The sequence below is a fragment of the Kogia breviceps genome, chromosome 11, assembly GCF_026419965.1.
Source record: "Kogia breviceps isolate mKogBre1 chromosome 11, mKogBre1 haplotype 1, whole genome shotgun sequence".
Taxonomy (NCBI): domain Eukaryota; kingdom Metazoa; phylum Chordata; class Mammalia; order Artiodactyla; family Physeteridae; genus Kogia; species Kogia breviceps.
In genome coordinates, this window is record NC_081320.1 from 40,967,449 (window position 1) to 40,989,004 (window position 21,556).

The following is a 21,556-nucleotide window of genomic DNA, read 5'->3' on the forward strand; positions in this document are numbered from 1 at the left end:
CTCTTACTCAACATAGTTTTGGAAGTTCTAGCCACAGCAATCAGAGAAGAAAAAGAAATAAACGGAATCCAAATAGGAAAAGAAGAAGTAAAGCTGTCACTGTTTGCAGATGACATGATACTATACATAGAGAATCCTAAGGATGCTACCAGAAAACTACTAGAGCTAATCAATGAATTTGGTAAAGTTGCAGGATACAAAATTAATGCACAGAAATCTCTGGCATTCTTATACACTAATGATGAAAAATCTGAGAGGGAAATTAAGAAAACACTCCCATTTACCATTGCAACAAAAAGAATAAAATATCTAGGAATAAACCTACCTAAGGAGACAAAAGACTTGTATGCAGAAAACTATAAGACACTGATGAAAGAAATTAAAGATGATACAAATAGGTGGAGAAATATACCATGTTCTTGGATTGGAAGAATCAACATTGTGAAAATGACTATACTACCCAAAGCAATCTACCGATTCAATGCAATCCCTATCAAATTACCCATGGCATTTTTTACAGAACTAGAACAAAAAATTTCACAATTTGTATGGAAACACAAAAGACCCCGAATAGCCAAAGCAATCTTGAGAACGAGGAATGGAGCTGGAGGAATTAGGCTCCCTGACTTCAGACTCTACTACAAGGCTACAGTAATCAAGACAATATGGTACTGGCACAAAAACAGAAATATAGATCAATGGAACAGGATAGAGATCCCAGAGATAAACCCACACACATATGGTCACCTTACCTTTGATAAAGGAGGGAAGGATATACAGTGGAGAAAAGACAGCCTCTTCAATAAGTGGTGCTGGGAAAACTGGACAGCTACATGTAAAAGTATGAAATTAGAACAATCCCTAACACCACACACAAATATAAACTCAAAATGGGTTAAAGACCTAAATGTAAGGCCAGACACTATCAAACTCTTAGAGGAAAACATAGGCAGAACACTATACGACATAAATCACACCAAGATCCTTTTTGACCCATCTCCTAGAGAAATGGAAATAAAAACACAAATAAACAAATGGGACCTAATGAAACTTAAAAGCTTTTGCACAGCAAAGGATACCATAAACAAGACCAAAAGACAACCCTCAGAATGGGTGAAAATATTTGCAAATGAAGCAACTGACAAAGGATTAATTTCCAAAATTTATAAGCAACTCATGCAGCTCAATAACAAAAAAACAAACAACCCAATCCAAAAATGGGCAGAAGAACTAAATAGACATTTCTCCAAAGAAGATATACAGATTGCTAACAAACACATGAAAGAATGCTCAACCTCATTAATCATTAGAGAAATGCAAATCAAAACTACAATGAGATATCATCTCACACCGGTCAGATTGGCCATCATCAAAAACTCTAGAAACAATAAACGCTGGAGAGGGTGTGGAGAAAAGGGAACCCTCTTGCACTGCTGGTGGGAATGTAAATTGATACAGCCACTATGGAGAACAGTATGGAGGTTCCTTAAAAAACTACAAATAGAACTACCATACGACCCCGCAATCCCACTACTGGGCATATACCCTGAGAAAACCATAATTCAGAAAGACTCATGTACCAAAATGTTCATTGCAGCTCTATTTACAATAGCCAGGACATGGAAGCAACCTAAGTGTCCATGAACAGATGAATGGATAAAGAAGATGTGGCACATATATGCAATGGAATATTACTCAGCCATAAAAAGAAATGAAACTGAGTTATTTATAATGAGGTGGATGGACCTGGAGTCTGTCATACAGAGTGAAGTAAGTCAGAAGGAGAAAAATAAATACCGTATGCTAACACATATATATGGACTCTAAAGGAAAAAAATGTCATGAAGAGATTAGTGGTAGGACGGGAATAAAACACAGACTTACTCAAGCATGGGGATAGGGGGAAGGGGAAGGGTGGGCTGTGACGAAGTGAGAGAGTGGCAGGGACATATATACACTATCAAATGTAAATTAGATAGCTAGTGGGAAGCTGCCGCATAGCACAGGGAGATCACCTCTGTGCTTTGTGACCACCTAGAGGGGTGGGATAGGGAGGGTAGGAGAGAGGGTGATGCAAGAGGGAAGAGATATGAGAACATATGTATATGTATAACTGATTCAGTTTGTTGTAAAGGAAAAACTAACACACTATTGTAAAACAATTATACTCCAATAAAGATGTTAAAAAAAAAAACATAAATGCACTTAATATCAAAGTCTCAAAATATATGAAACAATTCTGACAGAAAAGGGAAAAACAGACAAACAATAATAATTGGAGACTTCAATACCCTACTTTCAAAAATGGAGAAAACTAGCAGAAGATCAACAAGGATCAGAAGACTTGAACACTATAAACCCACTAGAACTAAGAGACATGTATAGAACACAGCACCTAACAATAGCAGAATGCACATTCTTCTCAAGCGCAAACCATACATTCTACAGGATAAACATTATGGTAGGACATAAAACATGCCTCAGTAAAATTTAAAAGCACAAAAATCCTATAAAGTATATTAGGAAATAGTTTAGATGAATTAAAACAAAAACACAACAAACCAAAACTTAAGGCACACAGCTAAAGCAGTGTTTAGAAATCTATCAATGTAAATACATTAAAAAGAAAAATCTCAAACCAATAACGTAACATTTAGGGAAACGTAAACCAAAACCACAAGATACCACTTCACAGCCACCAGAATGTCTATAACCAAAAAGACAGAAAAACAACTGTTGTTGAGGGTGTGGAGAAACTGGAACCCTCATAATGCTGGTGGGAATGTAACATGGTGCATATTCTTTGGAAAAGTTTAGCAGTTATTCAAAATGTTAAACACTTTTACCACGAACGAGAAATGCCCACTCCTAGATATAAACCAAAGAGAAATAAAAATAACAAATACACAAACCTGTACATGAATGTTCATAACAGCATTATTCATAAGAGTCAAAAAATGGAAAACAACCCAAGTGTCCATCAACTGATGAATAGGTAAACAATATGTGACATATCCATACTATGGACTATTATTTGGCAATAAAAAGGAATGAGTACCAATATACACTATAACATGGATAAATCTTGAAAATGTACTCAGTAAAAGAAGCCAGCCACAAAAGACCTCATATTGTATGATTTCACTCACATGAAAATGTCCAGGATAGGCATCTCCAACCTCGGCTGACTTCTCAGAACTACCTGCCAATCCATCTGCTTATCCTTGGTCAGCTCCATCCCCTATTCACTTCAACATAAATTCTAAGCCTTCACCAAGCCACTCTCCTGAAATCCCTTAACCCACCTCCACAACTCTCAACCTCCCTCAGCAGTCAATCTTACTTTCTACCTCAAAACTAATCTCTCAGTTTCCTCTCTGTAAACTTGTATCTGTTCTTATGCTCATTTAACTCCCTTTTCCCTTCCCAAGTCACAGAAAGGAATATAGAAACAAACTGACTCTAATATCAGACTCCTCCATGTAATTCAGTTCTAAACACTGTCATGAAGAATGCAATGAAAATCACATGGTTCATCTAATAAAAGATCTAAGGATTTATAAATACACCTAATCCAAAGTTAACATTATTGCAGGAGTTCAAAAGTAAAAAATTAGGCACAGCAAGATATTTTTAACAAGCTAGTCATAAGGACACTTAATATCTCCTTCTCTACATACCTGTTGAATGTTTGAGAGTCCCTGGCACAGTGTCAGGAGATACCCTCAACATTCTGAGATCTGAAGAGTGATACTCCAACTCTCTAGTTGGCTCATGAGGAACAAATGGAGGCAATACAGATGAAAAAGATTGATTAATGTCCATATTAGAAGGACATACCTATGAAAAGAGAGAAAGAATGAAGAAAATAAGATTAATTTTAGACTTCATCTACTAAAAAATAACCTCATTTTTATGAAAATGAATGCTAAGCAGTTATACCAGTTCCTCAAGATCATATTCTCAACCCTCCTGAATTCATATATAGGTCATATCTTGTTTGGTTAAGTCCAGGAAGGCTCTACAAATTATTTGAGGGTTTGGAAGTCTACCTGTATAGAATATTACAGATAGGAGACCTAGAAGTGTTCTATTACTCAGAAGTTTGCTACTTAACAATAGTATGATCTGAACTATGGTAATATTCTTGACAAGCTCAAGGACTTTTTTTTTAAGAAGGAGAGGTATGTTAGGGAAAGGAAAGAGGAAAGGAGGGAAAAGAGAACAGAAATATTTTCAAGAAATCCACAAATGTTTAGAAGAAAAATAAACTCATCAAAGAACTGTATCTGTGATCAGTTACCAAAAAACATTAAGTTCTCAAATTTTTTGAAACAAAAGTAGTGGGAAATATAAACTGATGAAGTAAAGGTTAAATGCTGAAAAAGAAGTTCCTGAACTTTCATGACATTCCAGCAAGTCCTTGTAAAACAAGAAATCAGAGGGGACTTCCCTGGTGGTCCAGTGGTTAAGACTTCGCCTTCCAATGCAGCGGGTGTGGGTTCGATCCCTGGTTGGGAAGCTAAGATCCCACAAGGCTCATAGCCAAAAAAAAACAAAACATAAAACAGAAGTAATACAAATTCAACAGACTTAAAAAATGGTCCATATCAAAAAAAAATCTTTAAAAGAAAAAAGAAATTAGAAACTATTAGTACTGATGTTGGTACATAAACATTACACAACTTTTCACCAAATTCACAGCATGCTCTCATATGAAAACAACATACCACTTTTTAAACTTTTTTTCAGTACGCGAGCCTCTCACTGTTGTGGCCTCTTCCGTTGTGGAGCATAGGCTCCGGATGCGCAGGCTCAGTGGCCATGGCTCACAGACCCAGCCACTCCACAGCATGTGGGATCTTCCTGGACCGGGGCACGAACCCGTGTCCCCTGCATTGGCAGGCGGACTCTCAACCACTGCACCACCAGGGAAGCCCAACATAACACTTTTATTTTCCTAAAAAGTTATTCCAGTGCTGCCCTCTCAGGAGGGAGTCTAAAAATGTACATAAGCCTGAATTTTTCTATCCTCTTTTATGAAGGTTTTTCAGTGTGTAGTAACAAACATTCTTAAGAAGCTGGCAGAATGTGGAAATAAATAATTCTACTGCTACCGCCCATATAGTTTCTCTAGACCCATGGTTCTCAAATGGGGAAAATTTTGCACTCCCCCACCTCCCCCCACCAAGGAACATGTGGCAATACCTGGAGACATTTTTCGCTGTCATAACTTTAGTGAGGGTAATGTTACTGACATCTAGTAAGTAGAGGCCAGGGATGTTGCTAACACATCCTAAAATACACAGAACAGCCCCCCACAACAAAGAATTATCCAATCCCAAAGCAATAATGTAGAGGAACCCTGCTCTAAACATAGCACAAAGTTCTTAGTTTTCAATTATCCTACTGGCTAAGGAGACATGCAGCTCATTAACAGCATGGGTTTGAACTGCACTGGTTCACTTATACATGGATTTTTTTTTTTCAATAGTAAATACTATAGTACTACACACGATCCAAGATTGGCTGAATCTGTGGATGTGGAAGAACCATGAACATGGTGGAATCGGGGATACAGGGGGCCAACTGTGGATTTTCAACTTCGCAGAGGGTCAGTGTCCCTAATTCCCACATTGTTCACAGTCAACTGTATGTATCACATATATGATAGATAAATACTTGAGTGTGCTCATGCATGCACTGTGTTTAATAGAAGTTTTCCCCTAAAGCTTCCAAATGTAGGGGAAAAAATTTCCATTCCAATCTTCACTTCGATAACATTTCAAAGCTTCGAAATATATAGATTATTAGAGCAGTTAATAAAAAAGAAAATGCAGAATGAAAAAGATGAGATGTATTTATTTAAGAGATCAAGAGATGTTTATCACTAAAAATTAAAGGAGTCAGGAGGGGAAAAAAAATTAAGATTGGTTTATCTCCTAGTTTTTATCAATAATGAAGACAGAATCAAAGACAATGAAGAAACCAAGAAATGCTAACACCTCTATAAGAACTGAGAAAATCTGTAAGTCACTCTGATTTTAGGGAAAAAATGAGTTATTCTGATCTAAGCAAGGTGAATTTGAGATGTTGGGACTATTCACAGGAAAATTTCATGCAAGATAGAATATGGGTCTACCTAGAAGAAATAATACTAGGGTTTTAAAATAGAGATGAAAACCATCCACACAGAGAAAAGCATTTAAACCTTGAGAGGAAACATATTCTTTGGGATGGAAGGGGGACCAACAAAACAAACACGGAAGAAATCTAATGAGTCAACCTTAAACAATATTTAAGAGTTACGTGGCCAAAATAAGGGATTCTAAAACAGTATTTTATTATAGAGGCTCAAAGAATGTAATATGCTGCTGCCAGGAACAAGGAGAGAGAAGGAACAGAATAACGAATTAGAGTAGGAAAGCCCTGGTAAGAGTCTAATGGTCTAGTTTCAGTAAAGGGAACTAACAGCCAGGCACTAACCATTTAAGTGCTACATACCTTACACCCCATTTAACATAACAACATTTGAGGTTGATTATTATTGTTCCTATTCTTTATATAGACAAAGAAGGAGAGCGATCCTCCAAAATCATTTGCCCAAGGCACAAGGCTAACAAAGTAACTGAACAGGGTTTTGACTCCAATTCTCCACAGTCTCTTCATAGCCCCAACCTACATCATACATAAGTGGATACCCAAATAATCATTTAGAGAATGATGGATATGTATCAAAGTGAAGCAAAGAAGTATGAATGCCTCTTCTGAGACACAGATGAGAATAAGGAAGAAACCAAAGAGTAGGCAAACCCCCTAAGAGCAAGCTGGGCCATGCACGAAGGTTACCACCATGTCTGGTTCATTGTTTCCCTCATATTAGCATTACGTAACTCCCAGACCATAGAAGAGAGCTAAGAGTGAAAGACAATATAGAGAACAACATCCTCCCTGGACTAAAAACCTACAGTTAAGGGCAAATAAAATTTGAAATTGTGTCAGAGTTAATCTCAGCACATCACTGTTAACTGAATATAACATCTTCATGTCTTTAAATATATTTTATCTACATGAAAAGTTGACATAAATTACAAAAGTAGCACTATCAAAAGAATTAGAAACTCTCAGTTTAAATATATTAACACTGCTATATGTTATATATGAAAGTTGTTAAAAGTAAATCCTAAGAGTTTTCATCACCAGGAAAAATTTTTTTTTCTATTTCTTTAATTTTGTATCCATATGAGATGATGGATGTTCACTAACTTTATTGTGGTCATCATTTCATGATGTATGTAAGTCAAGTCATTACGCTGCATCCCTTAAAATTATACTGTGTTGTATGTCAATTGTATCTCAATAAAACTGGAAGAAAAAGGAAAAAAGAAACTCTAAAATTAAATATCAATTAAAATTGATATTTTGTTTCTCATTCTTATTAAAAATAACTTTGACCCTCACTCTTGCCAAAATGATGCAAAATCTTGGCTTTGGTTTCACTGAAGAACAGTTTATGGTATAGTGGTTAAGTATATTGACAAGGTTAGTTTCAAATACTAGTTCCCCTACTTGCAAGTTCCTTAACCCTCTAAATATCAATCGTAAAATGGGGATGATAATAATCCCCAACAATCCTCCCTGGTAGGATTGACCAAAGGCCTAAATGAATTGAGGCATGTAAGTAAATCTCTTAGCATATTATTTGAGCACAGCATGTTAGCTATCATTTTCATCCCCATCGTTATTAAATTGAAAATTAGAATTAAACAATGTCTAGAATGTTGAAGAAAATAAAACTAACCTAACAGTTCTCTATATTAAAATTTTTAAATAAATTCAATAAATTGTAAATAAAAGGAAAAATTCATCACAATATCTTTGTTCAGTTTCTCTTTTCAACTACCTGAACCTAAAGGTGAAAATATAATTGCAGGGACTTCCCTGGTTGTCCAGTGGTTGAAACTCTATGCTCTCAATACAGGGGACAAGGGTTTGACCCTGGTCAGGGAACTAGGTCCCACATGCCGCAACTAAGACCCGGCGTAGCGAAATAAATAAATAAATAAATATTTTTAAATATAATTGCAACTCAAACTAGCAGCTTTCCAATGACATACTAATCTTATACATGGGAAAATAGGAAAAGGAAAGTAACATTAAGTACACCACATATATGACCTAACTGTCTTTAATGACTAACAGAATGTAAGGATATATTATCAAGAAGTGGGACCCCGATTGGAGCTGACAGTATCAGACAAAACCGGATGGGCAATGGGACCAGAGAAACATCAAAGCCAAAAGATCCAAGGATCCAGGTAAATGAAGCCTATATGAAAGAAAATTGTGACTTCAAGATACCTCTTAAGTTAAAATCTTTCAGGGGTTTCTAAACAAATACTTGAATATGTCAGGGCCTATATACCAAGGCCTGTACATTGAAGGCCAGAGGGGGAAAAAAAGCACAACTGAATATCTCCATGAATGAGTCTAATCTTAACACCATCCCAAAGTTTCTTGCTGGCACAATTTGGAAGAGTTAAGATGCCTCAAGATGAAAGGTCTGCAAGCTCCAAAGGATCGCCTTTTCCAAAACACCACAGAAGTCACTAAGTCTCATGGTCTACGAAGCACAAATATTTCTTTTATGCCAACCTCTAATAAATTAATGCAGTATATTCCTGGATATCAGATGAAAACCAGGTTACACATCACAATTTGGTATTAGAGGATATAAACGGCCCTTTACTTTCATCCCCATTTTTCAACTAAAATATTTCTTTCCCTACCGCATAAGAAATGTCAAAAAGAAAAACTTACAGGCTCTTCAAAACTGCTCTCTTCCTTAGATGGTAGCCGTACAGTAGACTGCCAGTGCAGGGAGCTGTCACAAATCTCTAGATCATCAAGCAAATTTTCTAAACCTGCTAGCTTAATGCACTCACCAGTCAAGTCACCTTGGTCACGTATCTGGGAAACAGTAAAGAGTAAAAGTAAAAACAAATAACAATACCATTTCCTGAAACAATACTGGAAAGACCATGTCTCTCCCCAACAATCATTTTATTGTCTCACCTCTCTTTGTAGTTCAACAACTCTTTTCCTGCATACAACATCATTTTCATCTAGGCTACAGCATTCAGTATCATCATCCAGAGTACAGATGTCAGATTCAGCCTTCCCCTGCAGGCCCTCTACAAAATAGGAGTCATTTTGCATAATTGTATAGACAGTAAAACTGGACTTGGCTCCCACAGGCCGAGGAATTTCACCTTGGTCTATATCAGCTTTCAACAATGTCTCTTGGCCAACTGCAATTAATGATGCATCACTGATCACTGGCAAAGCACCTTGTGACTCTGCATCACATGCCACCAAGTTTGCTGAAAAGCTGCTTCCTACAGCTGCAGATGGACCTTCAATGAGGTTACTAGAGTTTCCATTCTTACCCAAAATACAGTTTGAGGAATCTGCAACTTCTTCAAAGGTGTGCTGCTTTAAATCTTGTAAAACCAAAGAATTTGAAGTCCATACTTGCATTGGATAAATAATGTTTGAAGATCCTAACTTCTCTGCAAGGTCAAGAGCAGAAACAGACTTTATCTTCCCAATGGGAAGAAATGGCTCATTGTCTGTATCATACTGAAATAAAGCTGACTGTGTTTTGCCAAGACCAACAGCCTGTCTGAGAGATTTTTCACTTAAAGAAGATGACGACTTAAGCTCTGGACTAAGAGAAAGTGGGTTAATGAATATTTCCTGAGGAGCACTGGGGAGTGATTTTAAATTAGGATGCCAGTACAGGGAGCTATCACCATCATCTTTTTTATACAACAATGGTTTTGAAGCTGCTGATTCAAACACCCCAGGAATAGACTGATAGTGTGGGTGATTAAGTTTATCAAAGAAAAAGTTTTCATCATAATTTAATAGGGAAAGATTTGGATTTTTTGGTTCACTTTCTTGGCTGTCATTTGTTAAAAACTTATTGATGTCAGTTTGGATTTCATTTACTGTACTCTCTTTCTCAGAAGGTTCAATAGAGGCAATAACTGCCTCAAAGGCTACATTTTCAGTAGCATCAACATTTTTCCCACCAAAAGTAGAAGGTGGCTTTTGGTTTCTTTCTTCTTGAAAACACAGCTGTTCTGATGTCTCATCTGAGTTGGATTTAATAGTCTGAAGAGGACCACCAAAAACCTCCATCTTAGAGATATCCTGCCCCCTGGAGAGTATACGTGCTTCTGACACTTCTACAGAATTATTAGCAACTACAACATTCTCAATATATTGTATTTCTGAAGATCTGGGATGCACCTCTGAAAATACTAAAGTATTTCTATTCTCCTTTAGTTCAAAACATTGAGATAATTCTTTCCCCAGATCTTCTTCATTTCTTTTATAACCCTCCAAAGAATCCATCTTTTGTTGCATCTCATTCTGAGCAGGAACCCTTAAATAAACACACTCAAAATAATGACTATCAGCTGTCAAGGGAACCTCTCTTCCTCTTCTTTCCAACAAACAATGCAAAAAACAATGTGGCATTTTACTATAAAAACGAGGAGCAACTTCATGTGGAAAAGAAACACAGTCCTTACTGATTAGACATATTTCTGGATGGTGTGAAGCTCCCTGTTTGCTCCATGGCATATCTGAAAAAGGGGCACTAAAATTGTCACTTTCCTTAGGAATTTTATTTTTATCAATTGTGTCAGATGAATCTGAATATGAATGACGGTCCTTACTGGTTAAATATTTTTCTAACTGTTGTAAAGCTTCCTGTTTCCCATATTGCACATATGAACAAAAAGCATCAAAACTGTCACTTCCTTTAGGAGTTATGTATTCATCACTTGTATCAGATGCAGTTGAAAAAGAAACTTGATCTTTATCAGCTAAATTGGTTTCTGGCTCCTGTATAACTTCTTGTGTCTTCCATGACATATATGAATAAAGAGCATCACAACTATCAGAGTCTTTGGGGGTTTTCAGATCCTCAAGAGTATCAGGTGAAACAGTCTCTTCTTTAGTCCCTTGTTCAAGAGTTAATAAAGAGTGCTGAGACTCAACAGCTGTACTACCTATAAGTGGGTGCTGAGATACACTAAAGCAACTGTTCATTAAGTTTGAAGCTACTTCTGAGGCTGCCTGGAATAAAGCTTCACTAACTTCCGACGGTCGAGAAAAACATTCAGTGTCTTCAGACTTACCAGGAATTCCCCTGAAAATATACAGTTAAAAATAAATAAATAACACATTAAAAACATTTATTTTTTAAAATACTAACATGTAAAAATACAAAACTGATATGTCACTGAAATTGAGGTTATTTGAAAGTATATTGAAAAACAAAGTCTTAATTTCAAATTCCTTTGGGGTGGCTAATGATTGAACAAAGCAAATATTTTTAAAACAGAAGGAAAACTACCATCCTATGACTCTGATATTTTCTCAGGCTTCCCTCAAAACAATATTGCCCCCAAAAGTGATTCTTTAAATGAAAATTTCAAACTTTACTATTTAAAATGTGTAATTTATCACCTACCATAATTTAATATTCATTTAACCTGCATTAATTCTTCTACTACTCATTTATTATGCTCTTGAAAACCAATTAAGTGAGCTACTCACCAAACAAAACAGTAACCTAATCATTGGTTGACCACTGTGTACAGAACACTTTTCATAAAAGTAATTTTAAAGTAATACATAGCACAGGGCAGAGGTTTTTACTCTGTAAACATTTATACTTTTTAATTTAAGGCATCTTTTTTATTTCTAAAAGAAGAAAACATATTCTTGGATAATTCCAAATATGCTTTGGAGAATTCCAGATTTGTCTCTCATTATGACTAAAGGGCATTAATTTGGAGCTGTTACTTTCGACGTGTCTATTAGAAAAATCGTGTCAGTTCATAATCACACCTCCTACGAAGGAGAGATAGCTAGGTTCATTAAATATTGGCTGACAAAAATGACAGTGCCAAACAAGCTAGTGACCATGAAATGAATGCTTTCTACAGAAGGTGTGGGTTGATGGGCAGCAAAAGGGGAGATTTATAAGGAAGAAAATTAGTGTGCCTTCTAAATTAAAATATGCCTAATATACTAGAATACATTAGAAATTATTTTTAAAGAAACTGAAGTCCCCTGGCTCATTTTTACACATATTACTATGCCAAATTAACATGTACCATGCCTTAATTTAGGGCCTTGTTATCTTCAGAGTGTGTACTGAGAATATCTAGCTCCCAACCCAGTCTCACCTGAAGTCATTAATATTAGTAACAACTTAGAAGAAAAGAAGGAGTAGAAAGGCTACATGCAAACAGAAAAATAAATCATCCTACCTCAGAGGTGCAAAATCTAGTTCACTTTGGTGAAACAAGGAATCAGGCCCAAACTCTTGATCTTTTGTCAAACATGTCAGCAAAGGCAAATCAGGAGAAGCGAAATTGTCTTGTATGACTGCAAAGTTTCAAATATAAAGATGTTGGGAATGCTGAAAATTAATTGTTTAGCTTATACAGTATTTTAAAGAACCTAAATATGCTGCCATCTGGAAGTTTCTACAAGCATTAGTATGATAATATAACAGCAGCAGCAGCAAATACCATTTATTAATAGCCTGACAAGATCCAGGCACTTAACATACAATATTGTATTTAATCCTCATAACTACCTTGAAGTATAGGTATTTTTATACCCATCTTATAGATGAGGAAACATGATCATAAATCTTAAAGAATACTAAGTAATTTGTCCACATTCAAATAGCTTAAGTGCCAGAGTGCAATCTGAACCTAAACAATCTACTTTTTAGCAAGTGCTCCTAACCATTATGAGTGTTTCTTCCTATCTTACATCAAAGTGTGGTCCACAGGCTCCCAGGCATCACTAAGACACTCTCAGAAGATGCCTGGGATCAAAATTATATTCAAAGAAATATTAACATATCATTTGCCTTATTCACTCTCATTCTCTCATAAGGATACACTGGAATTTTCCAGAAGCTATATTACCTATGATAAAGCAACATCCTGAATGCAGAAGCAGATTATCAGAACTCACCTGTCTTCTATTAGGTCAGACATTACAGTTTTTTCTTTCTTAAGTAAAACAACGCTGGTCTTCTAAACATTTTTGGTTTGGAAAATAGTTATTTTTGTAAATAACTAGATAACTTATGTTAACATGCAATGGAGTTGTTACTTTTTAATGAGCTGATAAATATTTTTTAAATTTCTCAATTTTAATAATTTCTAATATGGGAAAATATCAATAATCCACATCACCAAAAGCTCTCGGTAATTTCTTTTTTTTTTTGCGGTACGCGGGGCTCTCACTGTTGTGGCCTCTCCCGTTGCGGAGCACAGGCTCCGGACGTGCAGGCTCAGCGGCCATGGCTCACAGGCCTAGCCGCTCCGCGGCATGTGGGATCTTCCAGGGGCGGGGCACGAACCCGTGTCCCCTGCATTGGCAGGCGGAGTCTCAACCACTGCGCCACCAGGGAAGCCCTCTCAGTAATTTTAAAGTGTGTCAAGGAAATCCTGTGAACAAGAAGTTTGAGAACTTCTAATTTAAAGGAAAAAAAAATTCTTCTGAATTCCTGAACGCCACCTTAAATAAGGTTTATTATAATGTACTTAAATATGTACAACTAGGTATAAACTCCTTATTCCTTATAGTATTTCTACAACTATAAAACAAAAAATTAAATATTAATTGAAACAAAACTATAAAACCAACAGCATTCTATTTTATATTAATTTAATGAGATTGGTGATGTTTTGCTAAAACTGAATTGTTCTTTCAATATGAAGGTAATACTGTTGCTACCGTATACTTTCTTGATTGCAGAATACCTATAATAATACTGCATACCTTCCCTATCATAAATGTCACACTCTTGTTTTAATCTTTGGTCTCTCTGCTTCCCACCTAGATTATCAACTCCGTGTCTGCATTATTCACAGCTGTACCCTCAGTACCTAGCAAAGTACCAGCTACACTTAGTAGGCACTCAAAAGACAATTATTTATTTACTGAATGGATTAATTAAAAATAAGAAACTGAAAGATAACAATAACCTTTACCACCAAGGACTAATCGGTATGGTTCCTCTTTGGCTACAGACTCAGTCTTAAACCTTCATAACAGAAGTCTTTTTTTTTTTTTGGCTGCATTGGGTCTTCTTTGTGGTGCACAGGCTTCTCATTGTGATGGATTCTCTTGTTGCAGAGCACAGGCTCTAGGTGCGCGGGCTTCAGCAGTTGTGGCGCACAGGCTTAGTTGCTCCGTGGTACGTGGGATCTTCCCAGACCAGGGATCGAACCCATGCCCCCTGAGTTGGCAGGCAGATTCTTAACCACTGCACCACCAGGGAAGTCCCATATCCCTCTAAAAATCATGAAGATTTTTAAACAAAGACCCCACATTTCCTCACATTTGGGCAACTGCTGATGGCCTGGATCACTCTTTTTTGAAATACCTAACTGTTCTGGCACCAGTCATCATCATGACATTTGCCATTGGTGAGATACTCCCTACAATGACTGGATTCAAGCATAACAAAAAAGCAATGATGAAAGTTCCTCTGGCCATCAGATCCTGGGATCTGATGTAATAATTAAAATGTTCTACTTTATCTATAGTAAATGAGAAGCTGGAGTTATAAAAGTTTACGTTAGAAAATACTTTAGAAGCCATGTAGCACAATCTCCAACCCAATGCTGAAACTATGCTATTAGAGAACTTTGCTTGACATTTTGCTATGACATAATGCTCAATTTTTTTTGTTATATAGCCTTTCCATTATTAAATGGCTCTATTAGAAAGTTCTTCCTTGTATCAAGTTGAAAACAGCCTCCCTATAAGCTACGTAGTCTCATTTTAACCTCTAGACTAGGAATTAGCAAACATTTTCTATAAAAGGTCAGCTAGTAAGTATTTTAGGCTTTGTTCATCACACACGGTATATCTCTATCCCCTATACTTCTTTTGTTTTTACAATCCTTTAAAACTCCTAAAACCTTTGCTAGCTCACAAAATCAGGCCTTAGCCTATGGCCAGTAGTTTGCAGACTCCTGCTCTAGACCACTATCCAACTCATCCCATGGTACTATTATTTTCCTTTTACTGTATTGTCTTCCCAAAAAAGGAAGTAGCTTTCATCTATATATCCCTAGTGTCCAACACACAATAGCCACTTAGATATTTGTTAAATAAATGAAAAATACGTTGCTTCCTCTTTAGCATGACAGCCCTTCAGATACCTGATCATAGTAAAGTCTTCCCTTTCATCTACTATCATAGTAATCTCCTCCCACAAGGGAACTCTAATGTTAACATCTTTCTTAAAATATAAAACTAAAATTGACTTTGATGACCTACATCACTGAATATATTGGCACTAGTATTTTTACTTGGATAGTATTTGCTTGTATTTGAAAGGAACTTGTTGAGTTAACTCCTAATTCTTGCTCCTCTACAAAACTCTGATAAGGCAACTCCATGGTTGAATCCCACTCCCTTGACAAAAGTTACTTGTAAAATAGGTGGTTGTCGCATTGTCTTCAATTTCTGAAAATAAAAATCTGAAGAAAATGGAAGGAAAAAACAAAGAATATTTGTCTGAATTATGATTTAGGCATGAAAAAATAGAAATTACCATATTGGCTAAGCATTCTTATATATGGGCAACAATCCAAAGTAGTGATACTACAATTCTACCTCCTACCTTGATGATTTGAAAAGTACTTAAAGTTCATCTTTTGTAAAGAGCTAACAAATCAGTTCCATATTAAACAGAGGAAAGCAGGAAGCTCTACCTCAGACAAGTCATTTAACCTCTTTATCTCAATGTTTGGGTCTGAAAACTTAGGATAATAATATATGTCTTAACTAATTTTAAGAATCTAATGAGCTTAAGCATGAACATTTGTTTTTTGTTGTTTTTTATACATCATGGAGCCTCCACTGCTGAGAGAAGTAGTCAAAGGATAATATATGGTTTACCTCAAGAAAAACTCCACAAATTCAGGACTAAGGAGGCATGCCCACTAGAGGAAGTTACCACCTTTTTGCCTGCTGAGAGCAACAGGGGGAGATAAAATGAGGAGCAACTGCACGTTTAAATATAACTAGACCCGCTGGCCAGTGTGGAAAACCAGAAATAAGCTACTACCTTTGCGTACAGTTCCACAGCGCCCCTCAGCTCAAGAAAGGATGTAGACGCAAGATTTGCAGTCCCCCGTAAGTATTTTACAATTGTGAGGTATTACTACTAGTCAAAAATAAAGAGGCATTACCTATCAATGGAGAACATAAGAGGTCTCTGTTCGACTCCTTTACTTGATTTTCTGATTGGGTCAATATACCTTCCTCCAGAGAGGGGAAGTCTGTCACTTCAGTCCCTTTCTCTCTCACATTAAACCTGGTCTGGGTTGTATCCAAGGTGTGGGAAGAGTCCATTTCTTGAGAAAGATAATGCCAAGATTCTGTTCTCTAAAACAATAATTTTGAAGGAAAATATGCTAAATCATTAACTGAGTTACCATACATATTAACATTTAGATTAAAACGTGCATTCACGTAGCATACAGTTTCCTATTTCACAACATTCCCATCAAAATTTGTAAAAAGTAAAGCTGTTCTTTCTGTGTTGTTCACAATATTAATAACATTTTGGATCTTTTCCCATTATTACCCATCTTTTAACATGTTGAATCACTGGCATTTCTGCTATTCTTTAATAGTTACTTCTCATCATTAAAACAATAAATTTGGTTCTTCATGATGTAATCTACAATTTGATAAAAATACAACTGAAAAAAAAAATCCAAACCTAAAGCTACGATATTCTCTACATGTGACCACTTTACTGAATTCTTACTTGCTATACTAGTTTCTAAGGGACTTGGCGGTGCAAAACATCATGTGGTTCATGCGTAGTGAGTGGTTCATTTGTCTCTTTCAAATATTTACTCTTATATCAGTGGCATGATTCAGAAAAATGTTTCTCAAAGTACCTATAGGAAGGATCAGTTTTTCCTACTTCCAATTCATTACAGACTGACATTTTATGAAAATACTAATAAAAATTAACAGGTAACAAGTAAAGAAAAATAATAAACTAATTTTTAAAACTAGTAGGGGCTTCCCTAGTGGCGCAGTGGTTGAGAGTCCGCCTGCCGATGCAGGGGACACGGGTTCGTGCCCCGGTCCCGGAAGATCCCACATGCCGCGGGGCGGCTGGGCCCGTGAGCCATGGCCGCTGAGCCTGCGCGTCCGGAGCCTGTGCTCTGCAATGGGAGAGGCCACAACAGTGAGAGGCCCGCAAACAAACAAAAAACTACTAAAAATAACTAGCAAAATGAAATTGAAAAGATATATAAGCCCAAAGTACAAAACACAAGTATAAGTATCTGATTTCTAGTTCTAAAAAACATCAGATTGTTATAAAAGTTTCTAAACACTTCTTCTTAATTCTTGTACTTATCTCTTGACAGTAACAAGCAATTCATGGCCTGGCACCAATACACAGCCCACACTAGGTAGCAATGTTGAAATAAAGTTGAATTAAATACTATTGGTAAGCAGTTTTTAAACACATTTTCTTTTAAAATTTGATATTAGTTAATAATTAAGAATATTTGTCCGATCATGCTATTAAAGTATTCTTTTATTTTCATTTTAAATTAATTTGCTTAGGAATGAGCACTAAATTTGATCAAACTACATTATAGCATCATTTTTACCCCAATTACATCTGATAAAATACAGCAATAAATTTCTTCATATTGCAACAACTTCACATGTCTTACTTGGTAGTGGTAATTAGACCTTAATCATATTTGCTAGCACAGTCTTTAACATTTTCACTCATAAGATTAATCAGTGTTTTAGAATGCTTCTTTTGTTTTCTAACCTTGTTCTATATTTTTTTAATAAAAGGAAATCTGATTTTCCTTAAAAATGTAAAAGATTTCGTCAGTGAATCCATTAGATCCAGAAACCTTTTTCATAGCTGGTACTATTATAACATTCTTGATTTCTTCCTACTTCTAATCTAACTCTATATAAGCTTTGATAGGTTTGTATTAAGTCTATTTCATTTAGGTTTTTTTCTTTTTCTTGACTGGATTTACTAGGAATATATATATTTTGTCTTGAATTTAACAATTCTATTTTCTAACTTAATTATTTCTGGTTTTCTCTTTGCCATGTTTCCTCTACTTGCAGTTAATCATTATTTACATAAAATTTTTGGTTAAATAATGAGTTAATTTGATTTACATTTATTTGTTTAAGTAAAAAGATGAGACATTATATTGATGGCAATCAACATGCTTAGATATATAATGTACTGATTTTCATTATTTTGTAGTCTATTACTCTTCTTCCTTAACCAACTCAAATTTTTTGAGAATATATATTTTTTTCATTCCCAAATGACCCACCCATAAAAATATGTTGTATTACAATTTAGAAAGATTTCACAATTTCAACAAGACTCCTTTCTTTAAAGGATTATTTCCAGTATTTAAAATTCACCAACCAAACGCTCTTACAGCAAGTTAAAAAAAAAAAAGATACACAACTATCCACTACCTAATATCAGTTATATAAATAGATACAGAGAAAAATATTGGCCTGAATATTCTAAAATATTAACACTACTCATCTATGGCTTATGGGATTACAGACCTTTGACCTTCCAAAATATATCCATCCCATCTATGTCAGATAAATTAGTCAAATCCTTAACATCGAACATTGCTACTGGAAACATGCTTTTTATATTTTTAATACTTGAAAATAAAAGGAATATGAGAATGATAATTTTTTTCTTTTGAGAGCCCTCTATTCAATAGGGGATAGCGGGCCAAATGAATGGGTTTTAAAGCAAGGGAATTCCAGTCATCTTGTGACTCTCAATACAGCAAAATCTCGGGTCCCCAACTCATCTCTTAGCCCCTTTGACCAGGGTTTGAGCCTCATCCCATAGTTTATACCTCACTACAGATGAGAGATGTATCCATGAGTTCTCCTGCCCATCCTTGGACCTCCACAGATCACTTACTTAACTCTAGCTCCTCAACTGCAATAATTTTGTAACCTTATGAAGACAACTATCCTGTCACACTTACACTTTTCATAATTCCTTTCTTACCTGTATTGCCCTCTTTACCACTCTGAGCGTTCATAATCATCCTTATAATCACTACCTTGCAAACACCTCTTCTCTCTTACCCTTTTCCCCCACTATCCTATTTGCCTGGCAAAGCTCAGCTCTGGTTGGACCTTCTGCTTGTCTTAATCCAAGCAGCAGCACACTGCTGAAGGAAGCACACACCTACACTGGCTTTCCTTTAGACTGATGACATTAAACCTCAAGGGCACTCAGCCCTGCCTGGAAATTCTACTCTATTTTCTGGGTAAGTTGATTGGATAAGACGATTACTTTATACTTTCTCTCCTCAGAACTACTGAACCCTCCTTCCTCATTTTTCAACTGATGACCTCATTTCCTACTTTAGTAAGTGAGAAACAGGAGATGGACCTTCCTTATCTTCCTAGCACAAGATCTACTACACCATTACCTAACCCAGATTTTCATCTTGTGATTTAAAAAAAGTCTTACTACCTATCAAAGACCTTCCCATCTCATTCCATTTTTTTTTCAATGATTTCTTTCCTATATGTGATTCTCCCATTTTCCTTCATGCATTTTCACTTTCTACTGAATCATTCCTCTCTCCATGTAAACATGCTCTTATAATTTCCCCTCATAAAACAAAATTTTTAAAAATCTGTTGACCATACTTTTCTTTCTGCTTATTTTGTTGCTATGATCCTGAGTGTTATACCTTTTTAACCAATATAAAAAGGGCCTCAAATCTCTAAATATTTTTAGACAGATGTGAAGAGGGATGACAAATAAACAACAGAATAAATAAAAACAAATTTTGAGGGAGAAGTAAAGGTTGGAGATACCAACTTGGGATTTTTAAGTACACAGGCACATTTAAAGCCCTCGATCTAGATGAGAACCAAAACATTCCAACATTTCAAGCAGAAGTTAAAAACTCAAATGTGTATAGGTACAGGGAGGTAAAAGACATGAGTAAACCTGCCTGATATTACAGAGTAATGGGACCTGTGGCCAACTGTGCACTGCATGCACACTTTAAAGTATTCTGTTTAAAAATTTTTAAAACACTGTGCCCACCAACTTTTTTTTCTGCAAACCACATTTGAGCCATATGCAGGTCCACAGCTTGCAACCTCCGATTTTAAGATTTAACAGGGGACGATAAAGCAGCAAAGGAAACTAAGAAAGAATAGCCAGCAGAGTAGAAAGAAAACCAGGAGAAGCCAAGAAAGGAAATAATTTCAAGAAGTTAAGCATTGGTTAAGAATATGAAATGCTATTTATTGCATCTAAGATGAGGACAGAAAAGTGCTTACTGTATTCAGCTACACAAATTTGTCGGTGACACTTGCTTTCACAGAAGTGAGGTTAGAACACAAGAAGATCAAGTAGAAGAATAAGTAGATCCTAGGCAGTAGATAAGGCATATATATCAAAAAGGAAAAAGCAAAAAGAAGTACAATGGATATGACTGTCTATACATTAAAAAGTCCTAAAGAATCTACAAAAGAACTATACTAGAAATAGTAAATGAGATTAGCAAGGTCATAGGATACAAGGTCAATATAGAAAGTCAATTATATTCCTATATAATTGTGATGAACAGTAGGAATTGAAATTTTTTTAACATTTCAGTAAGTCTAATACAAACATGTATTAAGGTTGGTACACTGAAGGCAACAAAACACTGATGAAGAAATTAGCGATCTAAATAAAACTGTAAGAACTGTTGTGTCTATGGATTAGAGAACTCAATATTGTTAAGATGTCAATTCCCTTCAAATTGATTTATAGACTCAAGGCAATTTTAATCAAAATTCCAGCAGATGTTTTAAATAGAAATTGACAAACTGATTCTAAAATTTACATGGAAATTCAAAGAATCTAGCATAAACAAAACCATTTTTAAAAAGAAAAACAAAGTAGGAGAACTCACACTATCTGATTTCAAGACACTACAGTAATTAAGAGCACAGTATTAGCATGATGATAGAGATATAAATCAATGGAACACAGAGTCCAGAAATAGACCCACACAAAGATGCCAAGGGAAAAGGGAGTATTTTCAGCAAATGGTGTTGGAATAACAATTAGATATTCGTATGTAAGAAAATGAAGCTGGACTCCTACTTTACACCATAATCAAAAACCAACTCACAAAAAAAAAAAAAAAAAAAAAAAAAAAACCAACTCAAGGGCTTCCCTGGTGCCGCAGTGGTTGAGAGCCCGCCTGCCGATGCAGGGGACACAGGTTCGTGCCCCTATCTGGGAAGATCCCACATGCCGCAGACTGGCTGGGCCCGTGAGCCACGGCCACTGAGCCTGTGCGTCTGGAGCCTCTGCTCTGCAGCCTTTGCTCTGCAACGGGAGAGGCCACAACAGTGAGAAGCCCATGTA

The 21,556-nt window shown here is 36.0% G+C and overlaps 1 protein-coding gene across 6 annotated transcripts in view; it reads right to left on the bottom strand.

Annotated features, from left to right (window-relative positions):
• ALMS1 (ALMS1 centrosome and basal body associated protein) overlaps window positions 1-21,556 on the bottom strand; it is a 203,157-nt gene that overhangs the window by 156,939 nt on the left and 24,662 nt on the right. For 4 of the 6 annotated variants that reach the window (XM_067007400.1, XM_067007399.1, XM_067007398.1 and 1 more), the window contains exons 2-6: window positions 16,314-16,509; window positions 12,354-12,471; window positions 9,076-11,224; window positions 8,821-8,970; window positions 3,681-3,840 (exon numbers count right to left, since the gene is read on the bottom strand). In XM_067007400.1, coding sequence (XP_066863501.1) covers window positions 3,681-3,840; window positions 8,821-8,970; window positions 9,076-11,224; window positions 12,354-12,471; window positions 16,314-16,509 — 2,773 coding nt within the window. The remainder of the gene's footprint in view (window positions 1-3,680; window positions 3,841-8,820; window positions 8,971-9,075; window positions 11,225-12,353; window positions 12,472-16,313; window positions 16,510-21,556) is intronic. The other 2 variants (XM_067007401.1, XM_067007404.1) reach the window with 2 other exon arrangements.